This window comes from Hemiscyllium ocellatum, chromosome 17 (genome assembly GCF_020745735.1).
Source record: "Hemiscyllium ocellatum isolate sHemOce1 chromosome 17, sHemOce1.pat.X.cur, whole genome shotgun sequence".
In the NCBI taxonomy this organism is placed as follows: Eukaryota; Metazoa; Chordata; class Chondrichthyes; order Orectolobiformes; family Hemiscylliidae; genus Hemiscyllium; species Hemiscyllium ocellatum.
The window spans coordinates 47,298,122-47,317,776 of record NC_083417.1 but is presented as its reverse complement, the minus strand read 5'-3'; the positions used below and the strand labels follow the sequence as shown (position 1 = coordinate 47,317,776).

At 37.3% G+C, this 19,655-nt stretch overlaps 1 protein-coding gene across 1 annotated transcript in view; it reads right to left on the bottom strand.

Moving 5' to 3' along the window:
• fto (FTO alpha-ketoglutarate dependent dioxygenase) overlaps window positions 1-19,655 on the bottom strand; it is a 412,244-nt gene that overhangs the window by 287,253 nt on the left and 105,336 nt on the right. The window contains exons 5-6 of the mRNA XM_060837726.1: window positions 12,910-12,989; window positions 1,951-2,094 (exon numbers count right to left, since the gene is read on the bottom strand). Of these exons, the coding sequence (XP_060693709.1) occupies window positions 1,951-2,094; window positions 12,910-12,989 (224 nt within the window). The remainder of the gene's footprint in view (window positions 1-1,950; window positions 2,095-12,909; window positions 12,990-19,655) is intronic.

Below are 19,655 nucleotides of genomic sequence, written 5' to 3'. Positions count from 1 at the left end.
TAAAAGATATTAATCCTAATTTTAACCCTGCACACCAGGTAAATGTAGAGATGTCGAAATTGAGTTTGGGAACTTAGTATGTAGCATTATTGAACTGTTTAAAATGGCTACCATTTTAACTTGCAATTATATTCTGAAAATTAGGAGTCACCCCGCACAATTATAATTAATCATGATCTACGTCAATATTTGGAGTCACGTACAGTTTTAACTGAAGCTTGACAAAACCCCGCTCAATCCTTTAGTGACAAGCTGGATTGTGGCCAGATGAAGCTCGTGTGAAGTTTTGCTTTTATTTCCTTCTGGATGTTCAGTACATACCCCATGCCAAGGATTGTCCTATTCCATTTTCACCTGGCCACCTCTAGCAATAAATTATTTACATGAGATCTGCAAGTTAACATCTCCAATGCCTGAAGCTAAGGCATGAACAGACTATTTGCTACATGAAGTGGCCTCACCATACTGTGCTCCCACCTTCATTAAAATTAGGACTCTTGTTTCTAAATGTAACTATGCATTTGTAACACCTTTAGCTTCTTACACAGGACAACATTTTAACTAATATTATCCTGTCATTGTTTTGGAGGAATATAGGGAGAGCAGTAGGTCCTTCAGTCCCTCGAACCTGTTCTAATACTCAATGAGATCATGACTGATCTTTGGCCTAACTCCATATATCTGCCTTTGACCCATATCCCTTAATACCCTCACTTCAAAAAAAAATCTACCTTAGATCTAAAATTAGTAATTGATTTAGCATCAACAGGCGTTTTTGGAAAAGAGTTCCAGACCTCTACCACCATTTATGTGCAGAAGTGCTCTCTGAACAATCTGGCCCTACGTTTTAGACTATGCTCCCTCGATCTAGAATCGCCAATTAGTGGCAAAAATTTATCTTAACCCTGTCTTTTCTTGTTAACATCTTGGAGACTTCAATCAGATCACCCCTTAACCTTCTAAATTCTAGAGAAAAATAGCCTAATTTGTATAATGGTTTCTCATACCTTAACCCCTAAGTTCACGTATCATTCTTGTAAACATGTGTTGTACTTGCTCCAAGACCAGCATATTCTTCCTAATCTGCTCACAGTACAAAAATACAAGGGTGGAATATCAGAGCAGAGGCGTACTGCTGAGCCAGTATAATGCTCTGGTCAGACCACATTTGGAATAACGTGAGTAATTTTGGGCCCTGTATGAAAGGAAGGATGAGCTGGCGTTGGATGGTGTCCAGAGGAAGTTTACAAGAATGATCCTGGAGATGAAAGGCATGTCATATGAGGAGCAGTTAAAGACTCTAGGTCTGTACTAGATGGAGTTTAGAAGGATGGGGAGGGGGGGAAATCTCAGTACAGTTTACAACATACAGAGAGGCCTGGATCAAGTGGTAATGGAGAAGGTGTTTCAATCCTAGAATGAGAGACTAGGACCTGAGGACACAGCTTGAGAGTGAAGGGACAACCCTTTAGAACTGAGATGAGGAGGAGTTTCTTGAGCTAGGTGATGAATCTGTGGAATTTGTTGTTCCAGAAGATTGAGGAGGCCAAGTCATTGAGTGTATTTATGACAGAGAAAGGCAGGTTGTTGATTAGTAAGGAGATCAAGAGTTACAGGGAGAAGGCAGGAGAATGGGTTGAGAAAGATTATCAGCCATGATCGAATAGCAGAGCCCAATTCTATTCCTGTATCTTATAGTCTACTGTGAAATCTTCCAAATAACATTTTATGCTAGGGATGTACATCTGACACAAAGACAATCATATCATATAGTCTTAAAAATATTTTCTTTCTTGTGGGTTATCTGGACTTACAGAGATACAGCAATTTGACAAACATCTTAGTACAGTTAATTCAAAAAAATTCAATTTTGCTTCTTTCTGGGGCAATCAATAATTAATATGATTAACCATGGAAAGATAAAGCCAACATGCAGTGAACTGCTTTTACCTCATTATGAATCTCTTCTGTTTGTCTCACATAAACAAGCTCTAAAGAAACCAGGGAGGAAATGCCTGATAATGGATCCTTTCGCAGGTTCTTCATAGCTACGTCACAGCGCCCAAAAATATAATCCAACGTACCACTTGAACACTGTAAAATACATAGTTTGATTATGTAGCATTTAGATAGTCACATACAATCTAATTTCGGAGAATAAACACAGTATTCAGTTTTCATTTAGTCATTTTTTTCTCTAGATTTCAAATGGATAATATTGTCAAATCATCGTTAGTGCAAAATAAGTTACTTCCACATATGCAAAACATTATCTAGAAAAATCCTAAACCAGAAAATTAAAACTTACAAGCCATGAAATCTTTTCAAGAATAATGTCACCATATTGAAAACAAAAAAATACTGGAAATCATAGCTGGTGGGGCAGCATCTGCGGAGAGAGAGCATCTAACGTTTCGGGTCTAATCAGAGATTAATCCACACGAAAGAAAATATTTTAAGACTATATCGTCTATAAAGATAGAAGATTATCCTTGTGTCAGATGAACATTCCTAGCATAAAATAATATTTGGAAGACAGCCATAAACCCTAAGATATAGGAACAGAATTAGACCATTTGGCCCATCGAATCTGCTCTGCCATTCAATATGGATGAAATGTTTCTCAACCCCGTTCTCTTGCCTTCTCCCCATAATTCTTGATCCCCTCACTAATCAAGGACATGTCTATCTTTGTCTTAAATATACTCTCAACAACTTGACCTCCTCAGCCTTCATCACCAGCTCTGATGAACAGTCATCTAGACGTTAGCTTGCTCTCTCTCCATGGACACTGCCTGAGCCGCAGTGATTTCCAGCACAGACTCCAGCATCTGCAGTAATTTGCTCCAGCATCATATTGACTCTGGTATTGTTTTCATGACTTAGGTATTGTGGTATGCACAAATTTGTTCTATTTAATCATAAGCTTTTTTAATAATTCAGACTGAAATACTGCTAATACTTTATGTTACAAACATTTCAGTTCATCCACTGCTGTATCAGGCTAAGTATATAACTAGTATGTTATGAGCTATTTCCCACAGGTATACATGACATTAAATCATACATGGGTGCACATTTTCTCTAACTGAACTAAGACAATCATCTTCAGCCCCTGACATAATTTCTTACCGTGTCACGACCTCTGTCTACCTTGCTGACCATTCTCTCAGAAATTAAAACTGTACAAATTCTTGGCATTCTGTATGATGCAGAGTCAAATTTGAACAGACTCTACCCAACATGGAAAATACTTCCTTAAATTCCCTTTTTTGTAACATTATCCATCTCTAATATCACTTTTAAATTTGATACCTCCAATGCTCTTTACACTCCTTCCCATATGAACTCCAAATCCTATAAACTTTATAATTTACTGCAGTGAAATAAATACCCATGTATTATAACACAATTAATTTTAAATCAACAAACTCTGCTACAAAGCCCTTCAGACCTTTAACTCACCTAATCTCTGCAATTTTACATACCCTCATTTTCAGACTTTGGTCTTTTCAACATGCTCTTCCCTTTGCCCCAACAGTCAAGAGACTGCAACCCTTTGGTCCTGGTTTCTGGAATGGTCTCCCTACATGTCTCCACTTCTCTTCTCTTCATACCTTTGAACTTATTAAAATCAATTTATTTAGCAAGGTAACCAGACACCTCACCTCATTTTCCTATCATGACTTAACTTTCATCTTTTAAAAAATATTTCTATTCCTAAAGTGCCTTCTAGCAACAGACTGTTTACGTGCCCCACCTGAGTTACAGCCAGAAGTTGGCAAACTGGAGCCAATTTCCAGATATGTTTGCGTTATTTGTGAATTAAACCCAAAACTTGCATTTCTGTGTTAAATTGCTATCCATGATACAGAACTGTAAGTAAATGGTCCTCACAATTTATAGAATGAACAGCTGTGGTGTGCCTTCCCTGAAGCAATGAAAGATGCAAATCCATTACTGCATTTAAAAGAGAAGTAGCTAAATATTTGACAAAAAAATTTAACAAAATGGTGTTTGGAAAGGGCATGTAAAGTTCATCACAAAGACATCACTTTAAAGGAAGCTAGTGCAAGTGAAATGAGTTAAATGGCCTCTTTTGCAGTGTAACATTCTATGACAAGTGTTTACAAGGCTGACATATAATCTCAGAAGTTGGTGACTCTTACAATGGCACAAATATTTATGAATGCAACATCATCTGAAATAGTATAACTATCACAGATATTGTTTAATAGTTGCTGTAATTAAATATATTGTGCATAGCATTATTGATTTTTGTGTTTTAACTTGTGCTGCTTATGGGGAAAGGGGGTCCTTCAAGATCTGTGTTGCAGTTGCTCATGTAAAAGCTCTGATAGCTGGAAAAGATTTTTTTAAATTCAAAAAAAATAGGCTCTAAATTATGATTTCCAGAGTTCATGACAAGTCATCCAGACATTACTAAAATGGCCTATCAAAACAGCATGACATCCTTCCTCAGCAAATGAATTACTAAGTGTAAAAATGCAAACCAAGTCATGCTCAAGGTTTTATTTGAGTAGAAAAATCCAACAACGTCAGCATAAATACGAACATTCAAGTCCCCTTCAGTTAAAGTTCACACAAAAACATGGTGAATCTCAATCTGGAATGAAGATTCCAGTTGACAAATGTATTAAATAGATAAATAGTTATACCAACAGCCCGGTAGCTATGGTGTCAGATTAGCAGCTCAAAGGTTGCGAATTCAGTTCAAAGCATTACAGGTTGTGAAACTTTGATCAGTAAATCTGATCGTAAGTGAGCTGGGCACCAGAAAAATAATTATGAAACATACAAACTATCCTTGGAAACTCTAATCTCAGATTATACAGCTGATTCATAATGCTTTTTGAAGTGACATAAAACAATCATTACTATGTGTAAAAATATTTTAAAAGTCATGTAGGGACAATCCTGGTTTAACTAGAACTTAAGCTATGTTAGCCTGGTAATCTTGCAAACTTCTCCTCACTGACATCTAGAAGTCAGGGTTATGTAACTGATAGCCTTGATGAACATGTAACTTGCTTGATCTCACCCTGAACAAATTCTCATTGAAGGCATACCTATACATGACAACACATGTAGGTTATTTCCACAATAAAGACATCTTCAATTTGGAGTCTCATGGCTCTGGACGTCCCTCATTCTTAAAGTGTCACCAAGCCAGCAGACCAACCATGGTTCACCGCAGAATGTAGAAAAGCATATCTTAAAGTCAGATGAATCCAGTGAAGTTACTAAACAGACCTTCTCTACATGCAAAATACCAAAAGCAGCGAGCTATATCTTTTAAACAGTCCCACAACCAAGATGTTAGTGATCCTACTATATTCCATTTAAGGATGGCAGTAGATAACAGGTAAAATTCAGGATGGAGGCTGAATGACATTACTACCTTCAATTTGGTTGCCCCATAACAAATACAAGAGATATGATGCAGATGTTTCCAAGCTAGTGGTACAAGATGGGCAATCCTGCTATGCCTCTTTCCATGGTCTATTCATTTTATCGTCGATGAAATTAAAGAACCACTGAGTGCATTTGATCTAATTAGGGTTTGAACAAAATTTTAGATTAGCTGCTGAAGACTTGCACACCAGAACTACCTAATTTCAAGTTGAGCAGGTCCACTACAACTATGCTAATGACAACTACCTGGACAAGGGGTATTCTATCCATAAAATCAATATAAAAAAAGAGATCTAGCCAACACTGCACCATCACCTGCCTTTATTTACTTACTGCAAAATAAATTGAATACAAAACTACAGAGATTATACTTTAGCTATACAAGGCACCAGTGAGATCACATTTGGAGTAATCTGTACAGTACCAAGGATGTAAATACATTAAAAGCAGTTCAAGGAAGGTTTATCCGACTAAAACCTGATTTAGGCAAGTTGTCTTATCAGAAAAGGTTAAGTTTGTACCTGCTGGAGTTTAGAAGAGTAAGCAGTGATTTGATTGACGCATAAAACATTCTAAGGGATCTTGACAAGGGAGATTGGGGAAGATACTTACTCTTATGGAAGAGTCGCGCATGATGAGGTAACTGTTTAAAAATAAGGGGCTTTTCATTTAAAACAGAGATCATCTTTTGATCTTGTGGAACTCTTGCTGAACATACAGTGAGAGCAGGGTCTTCAAATATTTGTGAGGCAGAAAGGATAGATTTCTTACAAACAAGGGAGAGAAAGATTACTAGAAGTAGGCAAGAATGTGGTTTTGAAGTTATAATCAGATCAGCAATTTTTCTTCAAATATTGGATCATGCTGTAGAGGCTGAATGGCTGATTCATGCTCCTTTTCATATAACCTCACAATCATCAGGAAAGTCATGAAGCGAGTCATCGACGGAACAATCAAGCAACCTTCACTCTCCAATGCTCAATTAGGTTCTTACAAAAATGACACAACAAACTCATTCTAGTTTTGCTTGAGATATGGATACAAGACTTTACATGCACAGGAAAGATGAGAGCAATTGTTCTCAATGGTAAAGTAGCAGTTATCTCACTAAAACATCAAGGAATCGGAAAAAAAGTTTGATAACAATAAAAAGAACAGAGCACTTCATTGGAAGCACAGCCAATGGACTCAATGTCCAAATCTCCATCTATGGTGCATTGTGGTTGCATATATGTTAAAAGTTGCATTATCAACTTATCGAGGTCAGACAGAATCATCTTCACCTGCAAAGGGCATCATTAGATTAGATTACTTACAGTATGGAAACAGGCCCTTCGGCCCAACAAGTCCACACCGACCCGACGAAGCGCAACCCACCCATACCTCTACCCCTACATTTACCCCTACCTAACACTACGGGCAATTTAGCATGGCCAATTCACCTGACCCGCACATCTTTGGACTGTGGGAGGAAACCGGAGCACCCGGAGAAAACCCACGCAGACACGGGGAGAACGTGCAAACTCCACACAGTCAGTCGCCTGAGTCGGGAATTGAACCCGGGTCTCAGGTGCTGTGAGGCAGCAGTGTTAACCACTGTGCCACCGTGCCGCCCACGGTGATAAGACAAGAAAATCTGTGGAAACACAATTGTCTCCGTGTCACATGCTGTGTTAGGTAGATATCTCTATTCCTTAATCGTCATTGAGCCAATGTCTTTGAAGTCCTTACCTCAATAACACTTTGGGATCACTGCCACCAGAAAGAACATAGCAGACCACCATCTTCTCAGGGCAACTTAAGATGTGCAACACATCCAACCTTGCTACTAACATTTGAAGAATTTGCTGAAATGTTTAGTGTTCATTCTCAAAGTGAGAATAATTTCAAATCACATGCAAGTACTTGCAATTATTTTAAAATCTGATCGTCTGCCTACCATGTGGGAAAGTAGTACAAGTTCATTAAGCAGTTCAGAGTGGAATGGCAACTCCCAAATGATTTTCATCAATTTCAAGTCAGCTGTCTGAACTGGGAAATGAGTGTCAAACTACAGCAAGGCTAATAAATAGCAGTCCTGCATAATCAAAACAAATTGAATTGACAGGATCAGTCCTTGCTTTCTGTTGCTATCATGAAAGTTTTTGATAACAGTCATGGAACAATCATAATTCCAGATTTCTGTCCTTTCACTTATAGAAGGAAGTGTGCCAACTGAAATCTGTAGGATCAGCTTTCAGGGCAGAAAGAAGCCCAAAAGAGAGAGTTTAAGTGCTGACAAAGAGGAAAACATAAATAGCATATAGCTCATAATTATGATTTTACATGGACCGTATGCCACATATTTATAATGTCAAAGACTACAATTTGACAATCTGGTTTGAGGTCACGCTGAAAATGAATGTGAGACTGTTCAGCTTCCTTTTGATGACTAATTTTACTTGGTAGAAAAGCAAACAACATTCCAAATACACCAAATCTAAACCATGTGAGATCCAATCCATGATTCAAATATTTATTGTAGAGAAAATGTGGAAATTGAGTATTTCATGTTCCAAAATGTATGCTTCCTCATCACAAATGGTGCCAGATCTATTCAGTATCTTTAGTTTCTATTTTGTTGGTTTCAGTCCTCCAGCATCTGCAGTTCTTTGTTTTATCACAAAATATCATTTTTTACAGTAATTTGTAAATCTGAAATTATGTTTTTAATTATCTGGTGCTACAATTCAACAAATGTCTCATTTCAGCTGTGTCCAAGTTCACAAAACTCTTTCTTTTGACTTCCACTCAGAAAATGGAGCACAAACTTTGGCCTACACTCCAGCAGTGTATTGAGGGATTGCTACATTTCAGATAGATTGCCTGCCCTCTTAGGTGGATTCAGAAGATTATACAGCATAATTCAAAGAGGAACAGGGGAGATCTCCTAGAGCTCTGGACAAAATAAATTCCTAAACAACATCATTTAAACAAATGTTAAGTTATAAAAGGTTAAAGAGTAAATAAAGAGTTAAGCAGAAACATATTTTGTCAAAGTGAAAATCATTTATAATTCACTCCTGTATTTTACTTTCAATTCTTTAGCACCGAATTTTATAAACCTAAAATATATCCAATAAATAAAAGCCTAGTCACTCTACAACTTTTAAAATGAATTCTTTTCCTTATGATTATGAGATGGGGTGTAACTGGCTGGGGAAGCATTTATTGCCCATCATTAATTGACCTTAAGAAGGCTGCAGTGAACCAGCTTCTCGAACTTCCAAAATGCAAATGGCATTGGTACATCCTCAATACTACTGGGAAGTGCATTCCAGGATATTAATCCAATGATAGTAAAGGAACAATGATCAGAAAGGACAGCATGTGGCTTGAATAGGATCTTGAAATGATGGGGCTCCAATGCATAAGTTGTCTTTGCCTTGCTGGCTGAAAGAGTTTGTGGTTTAGAAGGTGCTATTGAAGGAACTTTAGTGGATTGTTGTTGTGCCCCTTATACATAGTACACACTGCTGCCATTGTGCATTGCTGGTGGAAGAAGTGAATATTTAAAAATATAATATTTAATTGGAGTGCCAAACAAGTGCATGGTATCGGGTCTTTTTCAGTGCACTTGCAGAAGTGTTAATTCAGGCAAGCAGAGACTATTTCATCATGCTCCTGGCTTGTGTCTTGTTGATACTGGACAGGTTTTGTGGAGTCAGGGCATAAGCTGTTTGTTCCAGAATCTCTGGCCTCTGTCCTGCTCTTGTAGCCAAAGTATTCATATGGCTGGTCCTGCTGAGTTTCAGGTCAAAGGTAACCACATAACCACAATAAGTTTTATATAGCAGTTATAAATGCACTCAAAAACATGGCCTCCACAGCCTGCTGTAGCAATGATCTGCACAATATGTTGATAGAAGCGGAATCAGCAATAGTAATGCTATTCAATGTCACAGGGAGATGGCTAGATTTTCGCTTGTTGGAGGTGGTCAGTGCTTGACACTTGTGTGACACAAATGTTATTTGCCACTTATCCATCCAATGTTGAAGGTTATCCAGGTCTCGCTGCATTTGGACACTGCATGCTTCAGACTCTGAGGAGTGTTACTGACCATTACACATAGTCAGCGGAGATTCCCAGTACTACAGTTGGTCGACAGAAAGTCAGTGAAGAAGAGTTAAGATAGTTGTCATAGTATATAATACTCGGACAAACTGAAACGTGTCTTTGGATTGATATGGCCTCAAATAACAACAATCATATCTTCTTCTGTATGTGGAATGGTTCCAACCAGTGGAGAGTTTTCTCAGAGTTCCAGTGACTTCTGATTGCAAAAGCTCCTTCACTCAGTCACATGCTGCTTTGATATCAAGTACAGTCACTCGAACTTTTCCACTAATTATTCTCTCCTATTATCAACACATCTCAGATTAGTCAGCTCAAGGTGTATTTTGATTTTAAATATTTCTTCAAATGAGGTTAATCATTCAATACAACTCAGCTTGTAAATGATGCTAAATATCTTAATTTGCGTCTGGAAAGAGTTTGATAGAATTTGAATTCTAAAAAAATTCAGCGTTTTGAACTGTAAATAACCAAACTCGAGTTTAATAACCAAACTCTGGAGTGTTTGTTCTAAAATATTCCAAATTACACTTTTGAACTATGATGCTACCAAAATTGGCCAAAGTACTGTTATGAGGATATGTTTTTCTTTTAAAGACAGAAATTTTAATTTTCATCCTCCTTACTGGATTAGCAAAAAAAACTGACACCCTGTATAGACAATGGTCAGACAAGCTAAGTACACAATTTCACATTTTACCACATGAAATCCCTGAGGAATGTGAACTACCTCATCTCCTACTGAATCATACTGCCCTGAAACTTGCAATATGCATCTGAGATGGGACATCAAAATGCAATTACTTGTTTTGAAGCAGTAACTGCTGTAGTCATGAGCTTTATATATCTGGAATATACAAAGGGCATTACCAAGCAGGAAGAGACGGAGACAATGCAGTATTGAAGGCACGCTGAGAAACTGTCGCTTATCTCTTTCTCTCTCTCTCGAAGTGGTGTGCCCAGTTCTGCAAAAGTCATCATCCCTAAGAGAAAACTGCTGCAAACAGATCTTTTAAAATATGCAATTCTGCTCCATGCAACTCCATCCAGGAGAATGACTAAAATGTCACTATCCTGACTCACTACATCAAGACCAGGTAAGGAACAGCTAACCTTTCTATTAAGCTACATGAACTGTAAATCCTGTAAGACAAGTTTTACCATCTGTATGAATGGTTTTGCGTGACCTAGTCTTTCTTCGGTGGGAAAAAAACAGAGCTCCTTGTAAGTTACCTCCTCTTTTTGTGGGATATTGGCTGAGCACAACCACACTAAATTTTAAAGTATAAACCTGCTACAGTCAAATAAGGAGTGGGACAATTCCTACTTCATCCCTCCTCACCTGCTTAAAATAGTACTGCCCGACTATTAGTGGGGTAATGTCTTCCTCTATTCAGGAAGGCAATCCAACATGAATCCACTAAATAATGGTGCTCAGTTTTTTGCAGCACCAGTTCAGTGGGAACTTGCATCAAGTAAAACCTTACTTCTCTTTAAGATGATTTATATAGATATCATGCCCATTTGTAATCTTCGTTTCTAATTGAATGGGCTGTTTGCCTCTGCCAGAAATGCATGGACAGCCAATCAATGAATTTTATATAGGTCATTCTTCCGATAACGTGTTTATTAAATGCGATTTGGCTGTAATGCAATTAGTGAATTACAGACTTTTTTATATATAGAGCGAACTCCTGTTCGCTGTTACGCGATTCCAACCCCAACACTATTTGAACAGCAAAATACAGCCTCACGATGGTCTGTCTGCAAAATGCAAATTCAGTGTGTTCAGCTAAAACAGGAATGCAATCAGCTCTGCAAGCCTTGAAAAGTAGCTTGAAATGTAGCTTGAAACTGGGAATTGTAGTCTACGTTTACAAGGAACTTTATTTCAAATCGGGGGAAAATCTTAAGGAGGACTGCACTTCCGCGTTAGCATCATTTGGTCAGTCGGCTCGTGCAATTTCTGGTGAAGAACCTCATGGAAGGAACAGTGCTGTAGTCAGTGATTTTAATATTAAAGTGTTAAATCCACTGTATATTTCATTAAAATAAATTATTTAAAGATTTACGTAGCCTGTGCTATTGATGGTGTTCGGCTAACTATTATTTTTGTTTTGATTTTCACTGATGTTTTGGCAGTTCACCCCTAACCCTGATTTTCCCATAGGCCCCATTATTTACATTGTGCGATTTCCTATAGCACAGTGCTGCAAAGAAATACAACTACTATATTAGGAATACAAGAGAACTCCCTGTATTCAGCCTGGCTAACAAGATGGCTTAGGCCTCAGACTTACGGTATTACTTGAGTGTCCCAAACATTGGGACCAAAAATCACCATTGTCAAAATCCAACACGATTTCTTGCTGTCACAGAGCAAAAGAAGGTAACATAAACTGCCATATATTTAAAGGAATTCCTTATTATACATGCAAACAATTTTGAGTCTTAGATTTACCTCTATTTTCCACCTTTACTTTGCGTGGTTTTAAAAAATGTAGACTCAGTCTGGGGTTAAATGAAATTCATGTGAACCTTGATTACGTAAGTGATCAAATAAAAATAAAATATGGCAGATGCTGGAAATCTGAAAAAAAAAGAGAATACTGAAGAAACTCAGCAGATCTGGCAGCAACTGTAGAGAGAGAAAAAGAGTTAGTGCTTTAGTCCAGGATGACTCTGGCCTGAAGAAGAGTTATACTGAGCTCAGAACATTAACTGTTTCTCTCTCCATAGATGCTGATAGCCTTGCAGAGTTTCTTCAGCACGCTGTGATGTAAGTGATCACATGACTCAGACAGCAGTAATTAGACACTATTCTAGAATAAGCAGGTAAACAGAGAGATTTTATACACTACATCTCGAGAGTTGTATTTAATAATCTATTATGTACAGACATAAATAAAGGTTTGTTACAGTACAGAAGGAATTGAAAAGCCTCACATAGAGATAAGGAGTAAGCAGCCTCAGGGACAGTATGTGCAGACACCAACAGCAAGATTGACTCAAGTCTTGAGTGTATGTGAATGCAGCAGTACTGGCTTAAAGCACAAGATAAAGCAATGTTGGAAGATTTCACAAAAACTTATGTTTTAATGTGCAACTTGTTCAGTGAAATATTTATAATATATTAAATCTTTCAATTTAATATTGAACAAAATAAAGCATCAAAATAATTTTTGATTCAGTTTTCAGTCTCCTATTGTATTAGGTCACAGAGGAATAAAAAGACTTCAGTATTTCAAACCCAAATAGAAAATTTAATCTGTGAATGGCACAGCAACTTAACAATAAAATAAAATCATTTTATTAAAAGAACAAAACTAAACCTAGAATGCTTTGTCATCAAATCTTACCTCTGCCACTCTGTGGGTAGAACTGAAGCGAGGCTGAATTCCAGACAGCACACAATGTTGATGGGTCATATTAAAATCATCTAAGAACACATTATGAGGCACAGTCATATTCAGTCCATATAAAAAATATTATAATGAAAGTTAATATTTGAAGATAGAAAATTACAGTGCACAGATCACTAATAAATCATGAAAGTCACACTTCTAGATTCATAAAAAGAAATATAAATTATACATCAGAACCTGTTGGATCAGTGATGGAGAAAATCAATAGAAAACTAGAAGCAGAATTATTATTGGAGAGGCATATAAAAACAAATGCATAAAAAAAGCAAAAGATGCTTGTGTGTGCTGTTAGGTATATATATAAAATCTACTTTGAACTTCAAACTAATATGATGTGGATTTCTATTTTAATGATTAACTTGAAAATCTTTTAAAAGCAATCTGAGAAGAGAGTTTTGGTGGCTAATAGGAATTTGTTTCCACGAGGAGAATAAAATTTACAAGTAAATAAAGTAAACAATGTAGTGCATAAAATTTACAAAAAGAAGATTCTGGACTTAGGGGGAAAAAACCCATAGCTTCGAGAAAAAAAGAGCTTTTTATTAATTTCAGTTGGACAGTTTTGCAGGATTCTTAGATGAAGTGGGATGTGTAAAACAGTTGCTCCTGAAAAAGGGACAAGTTGCTTTGGAATTGTTAAAATTAAGGTACCTTAGTGTAAGGAGTTTAGTCTTTCAAAAATTCCAAATCAAAAGTGTTTGGTTAAAATTCTGAAGGGGTTATTTGAAACTGGAGAAGTGCAAGTTCAGAGCCAAGAGGTCAGCAAATTCAACTGGGAATTGAAGCTGCAGCAAGGTCAAACTGTACGTGGGACTGAGAAGAGATTTCTTTCTCATCTTTAAGTTCTATAATGGGATGCTGTTGGCATTAACGGAATTGCACAATAACTGGTTTTCTTTGAAATCCTTAAATGTGTTATATGTAAATAGTTTAATTTATTCTACTTAATCTTAATTGTGTAAAAATATCCAGTTTTACTGTTAAAACTAAACCGCCAATATTGAGTGCTTGTGTTTAAGTGTAAGACCACCGAGTTAAAACCAAAACAATCTATCTCAAGAGATTTCAGTCTAGGATCTGACTTAACCAATAACAACATCAACTGGGATCATGACAATGTATACACAATGGGTTTCATCAATTATCATAAAATTGCAGAAACTACAGATATTTTCAATCATATCAGCGTTTGACCAAGTATAGTCACAAGGATCCCTACATAAGAGACCTCACATTTTGTTTGGGGACCATATATTGAAATTGAAGTTAGTGTGTTGCATAGTTTTGTGACTTGAAAATCAAATCCTGCATATTTTTGAGCTCTGCATTACAATGCTACTTCTTCAAACAGTAAGGGAGAAAATTTGACACTGAGCATCATCGACATTTTTTTGTGTTAGGAAACTCTGCAACTTTGATTGGCTGAGCTACAGAATGTTACAAGCTGTAAGTGCCAAGGCAAGAGAGAGAAACTTCCAGAGCTCTCAGACTGAAAACATCCATTCCTCACACTTCACTCCAGGTGGGTAAAAGACAGAAGCCAAGAAAACTTAAAATAAATAGTATGCGTCATCCTACTGACAGTAGCATGTCATCAGTGCTAAGACTCAAAATCAAAAGAATTATGAGACAATTTAACCCACCCTTGAAATCTGAATTTATGATCTTTGGAAATTTGTTTACCCTGCCTATATCCTGTCTTACCCATAATATCTATTTGTGTCTTTGGTCTGTCCTAATTGTGAGTGTCTATGCACGTATTTGAGGTTTTGAGTTCAAGTTCCATAGTAGCAGATTAAAAATGCTGTCATTTTTGATCTTTCTTTGTTAAATCAAGTGTGTTACAATATATAGACTTTTTTTCTGTTCTGGATAAAATCTGAACTGAAATGCTTTTGTCCTGAATATCATTAGTCAGGCAAATTAATTATCCTGGTTATCTAATTGTGGTTTTAAACATTTTAGGACAGGTTGTACAAAAGTGGGGCATGCTTATCAGTACACTCATCCTAATTACGTTATAACACTTAGAAAACTGATGTCCTAGGAATCAGGAAGAAATCTCTCCACTGGTGTGATGACTGCCCTCCACCAATGAAGACGGTTGTGATTGGTGGAGGTCAGTCATCACAACTCCAGGGCATCTCTGCTTGACCTGCTCAAAGTTGTGTCTGAGGCCCAACCATCTTGCACAGGTTTATCAAAATCTTCCCTAGTCACAACCCTGATCATAAGTATGCATTGATAATTAAGCCTGACTATTTCACGAGTTGTCACAATTGTTTACATGACCAAATGAATCATTAGGATGATTACCTTGCTGACTTTGACTACTAAGGTAAAAGAAACCTACACCAGGTCTCATAAATGCGCAAGAAACCAAAACATATTTATTATGACAACCCTATCCTTCAACAAGCAAAATCACAGATTATAATTATTATTGTGCAAGCTTAAACTAGATACCTTTAAAATCCCAACACCCACGCACACTCATTCATAAATATGATGGACAAGAGAGAGAGGCCGATCTGTAGAAGGATCATGGGTGGAAAAGTAGACAAACAGGAACAAAATCTGTGGATTAAGAGTCCACACCACAAGTATAGAATGAGGTAACCTCAGTACTTTTGGTTTCTGATGACAATATTAAGTTATTATCAACTACAGCAGTCTTCAATTTGGTAGCTAAGTTGGATGTACATTTCTGCTTTTTGGAGTCTTGAGCGCTGTTTTTCTGCCATCCTCAAAAGAAGAAAGACAAAGAGACAAAATAGAGATCTCTCTTGGTGCCACTTTGGTGCCAGTTTGTCTTATACAAGTATCAAATTCAGGTTGTCCAAACATTGCATGACCTCATGTAACCAATAAGTGAACTTCGCACAGTTCTAGCTTTCTTTCAAGTTATAAAAATAAGTTCATTCTCTGCATCACAGCAGTATCCAAACTTCCATTTTCCAATTTATATTTCCAAATAAAGATATATGCAGTCCTTACATCCTTTATTAGAAGGTTGGGAGAGGGAAACTTGCTGACAGATAGTGTTTGGTAATATTTGTGACCATTCAGACATTGAAACAGTAAGACCTAAATAACATTCAGACATGGTCTGATAACATTTGCATCACATTACTGCCAGACAAGGATGATAGATAGAAGTGAGAATCAGCCTACTTCCACTTGACATTCAAAGGCATTACCATCTCTGAATTTTCCAACATCATCACACATCACCATAAATATTACTTGAATGGCCATATAAATACTCAGCCTTTAAGAGCAAGCTGGAGTTCAGAAATCTTGCGATAAGTAACTCAACTCCTGACTCCCCAAATCCTGTCTATAACCTATAAGGCACAAGTCAGGAACATAATGGAACATTATGGGTGGCACGGTGGCACAGTGGTTAGGCTCAGGCAATTGTCTGTGTGGAGTTTGAACATTCTCCCAGTGTCTGCGTGGGTTTCCTCCCACAGTCCAAAAATGTGCAGGTTAGGTGAATTGGCCATGCTAAATTGCCCATAGTGTTAGGTGAAGGGGTAAATGTAGGGGAATGGGTCTGGGTGGGTTACTCTTCGGAGGGTCGGTGTGGACTTGTTGGGCCAAAGGACCTGTTTCCACACTGCAAGTAATCTAATCATTCTCCATTTCCTAGAAGAGTATGGCGCCAATTCAAGATGCATACTTGCAACAAATGAACTGCAGCAATTCAAAACAACGGTTCACCACCACTTTCCCAAGGTCCAAAAAGGGATAGATAACAAATTCTGGCCTTGGTTATGACACTAAGAGTACTGAAAATTATGTTGTGTATTTTCTCCACTCTAGGCTACCATAACCATATATATGAATATATATATGAATGTCTAGAAAGAGAATGAAGGAATCCATTAGTACATTCAGTCCTGATTCTTCAAGTTCCTTGTTGTTTCTTATTGTTCTTACTGTTTCTTCACCAACCATGAAAGAATAAAAAAGTCTTACGGGTTTCTTCACTGATTAAATATGCCTATACAAAGACTTATATAGAGCTCTGCATTACAGTTTTGAAATACTCTCATCTTGGTTATTTTTATACTATTGACAATCTATTTAATTACATCCAATTTCACAACTTCACATGGAGAACAGACTGATGCATGATATATTTAGGTGATGAGGAGCTCACACTTTGTCTCCCCTATCAATTTCCAGTTTGTAAGTAAAATTGTAGAAAAATCAACCTTACCTACATGTAAATTTGGTGGAAAGGATCGATGAACCAATAAACATGTCTAAGTCAGGCGATGTAAAAGTTAGAATGTACACCAGAAATGGTTAAAGCCAGATCTGAAATTAACAAATGTACAACTAAGATAGTCAAGTTGGTTACCACATACTAACATTGTATAAATTACTGTTTAATCCTGGTTTTAGTGGTTCATTTTGAAAACACAGAGAGACAACTGTCTCCTATGCTCAAGTAGGATATTGTCAGATATACTCCCTCATCAAAGCAAAAGTTTTTATATCATTTCTTTTCTCTATTTGCTTATTACTTTGATCAAGAAATAAAAATATATGTTTGGGATACCATTAAAAGTAGCTTGAAATCAGCCCAAAATCTGATGTGAGATTTATTTCATCTTGCATCGTGAAGTATTACGAGTATAAATTGTTAAGGACTAATAAAACATTTTCTAGGCTTTAACGATGAATTATGACAATAAATGTAATGTTTTTTGAAGTAATTATTATAGGTTTTTAAAAAGTTATCTTTATTTTGAATTATAAGAGAAATTGAGTTTTTCACAAGTTGATTTATGATGTGCCATTTTGTAAACACAAGTTGGATTAATTAGTTGTTAAAGCTCAATGTTTGCTCATCTCCTTAAATTACAATCCCCAATTGTCTATTCTTACTACAAACATAAATACATGTTTACATAAATGTGTTGGTATATTACCCTTTTAAACTGAAACATAAATTGTGATTGATTAGAGTTGACATTTGTTTAAAAATATGTTTCACTATTTCCAACTGTGAAGATCCCTTATAGGTTTGAAAAGAGATTTCCTGATTACTGACCCCAGGAAACTGTTGTCTTTAAGAGATGATGTCAGCAAACAACTGAAGACAGAATAATTGACATGACTAAGCACCTGCCCATGAAAATTTAGTGAAAGGTTTTGACACAATGGTTAAATATGGTACATAGCTACATGTTGAGAATGAGCTGCTGTGTCACGAAAATGACCAGCAATCAATTTTTTTGGTAAACACCCAATTGTGAATTGGTGTTAAAAGTATTTTCAAATATGTGTTTTGTTTTCTCTGTAGATATCACTCCTTTTTATTACTACGGCTTAACAATAAATAAAAGTACAAAGACAGAATGAAACAAAACATTTACCCATTTAGTGCTAGAAAGTAAACATTAGTTCACATGATAGAGAAAGAAATTTACAAGTATAAAATAATCCTCTTGGCCTGTGTTACTTTCTTTGGCAGAATGATACTTATCCTGAATATTAAGTGCTAACAGATGATCAGGTTCCTTAAGTAAATAACAGTTTGAAAATTTTGATGGCTGGATAGCTGTTGGAGCAACACAGACTGAAGTTGTTATCAAGACCATGTGTGGAATCCCAGATACAACAGAGTCCATAGGAATTCCTTAGGAAATTCAAGATTCCGTTGGACAACTCCATTGCCTTTCCAGTAGAGAATTTGAAGGGGTAGATAGTTACGGAGGAATAATTAGATGATTAAAAACTTGGTCGAACTCCTGGATAACTGTAAGGTTGACTCTACAACTGACCCGCACAATTGACAAGTACACCTGCCACCCCAAGAACTACAGCATTCCCTCATCCGATTAGATCCCTGTACCCCCTCAACCCAACAGAATTCCAACTCCCCATCCGGCCCAATACAGCCAGCCCTGACAGCCCCTTCTCCTGCTTACAGCTCTGACACACACAGCATTGCTCATGACTGACCCTAAACACTGTCACTTACCTGGAACCCTATCACATGGCACCTTACCCTGGCATTTTGGTATATATGTACATACTCTTTCATAGCAGGTGCCAAAAGTGACTTTATGCTGGTGAACATTTAAATATCAGCATACACAGCATTGATATTACAAAAAGGGAGCATGCTTAACTTCCTTTAATTATCCTGCAAGACAGGCAGACTCCACCTTTCTGAAGGAGCGGGATCAGAATATCCAACTGGAAATGCAGAGCTTAGTACGAATAAAAAAAGAGTAGTGACAATCTGATTGTGATTGTGGTTCCCCAGAAAATCAAGGCCAATGACCCTCCTTTTGTAAAATGCCTGTCAAGTACAACTTCAAACCTAAACATCAAGCAAAGTGGGCGGCACGGTGGCACAGTGGTTAGCACTGCTGCCTCACAGCGCCTGAGACCCGGGTTCAATTCCCGACTCAGGCGACAGACTGTGTGGAGTTTGCACGTTCTCCCCGTGTCTGCGCGGGTTTCCTCCGGGTGCTCCGGTTTCCTCCCACAGTCCAAAGATGTCCGGGTCAGGTGAATTGGCCATGCTAAATTGCCCATAGTGTTAGGTAAGGGGTAAATTTGGGGTATGGGTGGGTTGCGCTTCGGCGGGTCGGAGTGGACTTGTTGGGCCGAAGGGCCTGTTTCCACACTGTAAGTAATCTAATCAAATGATA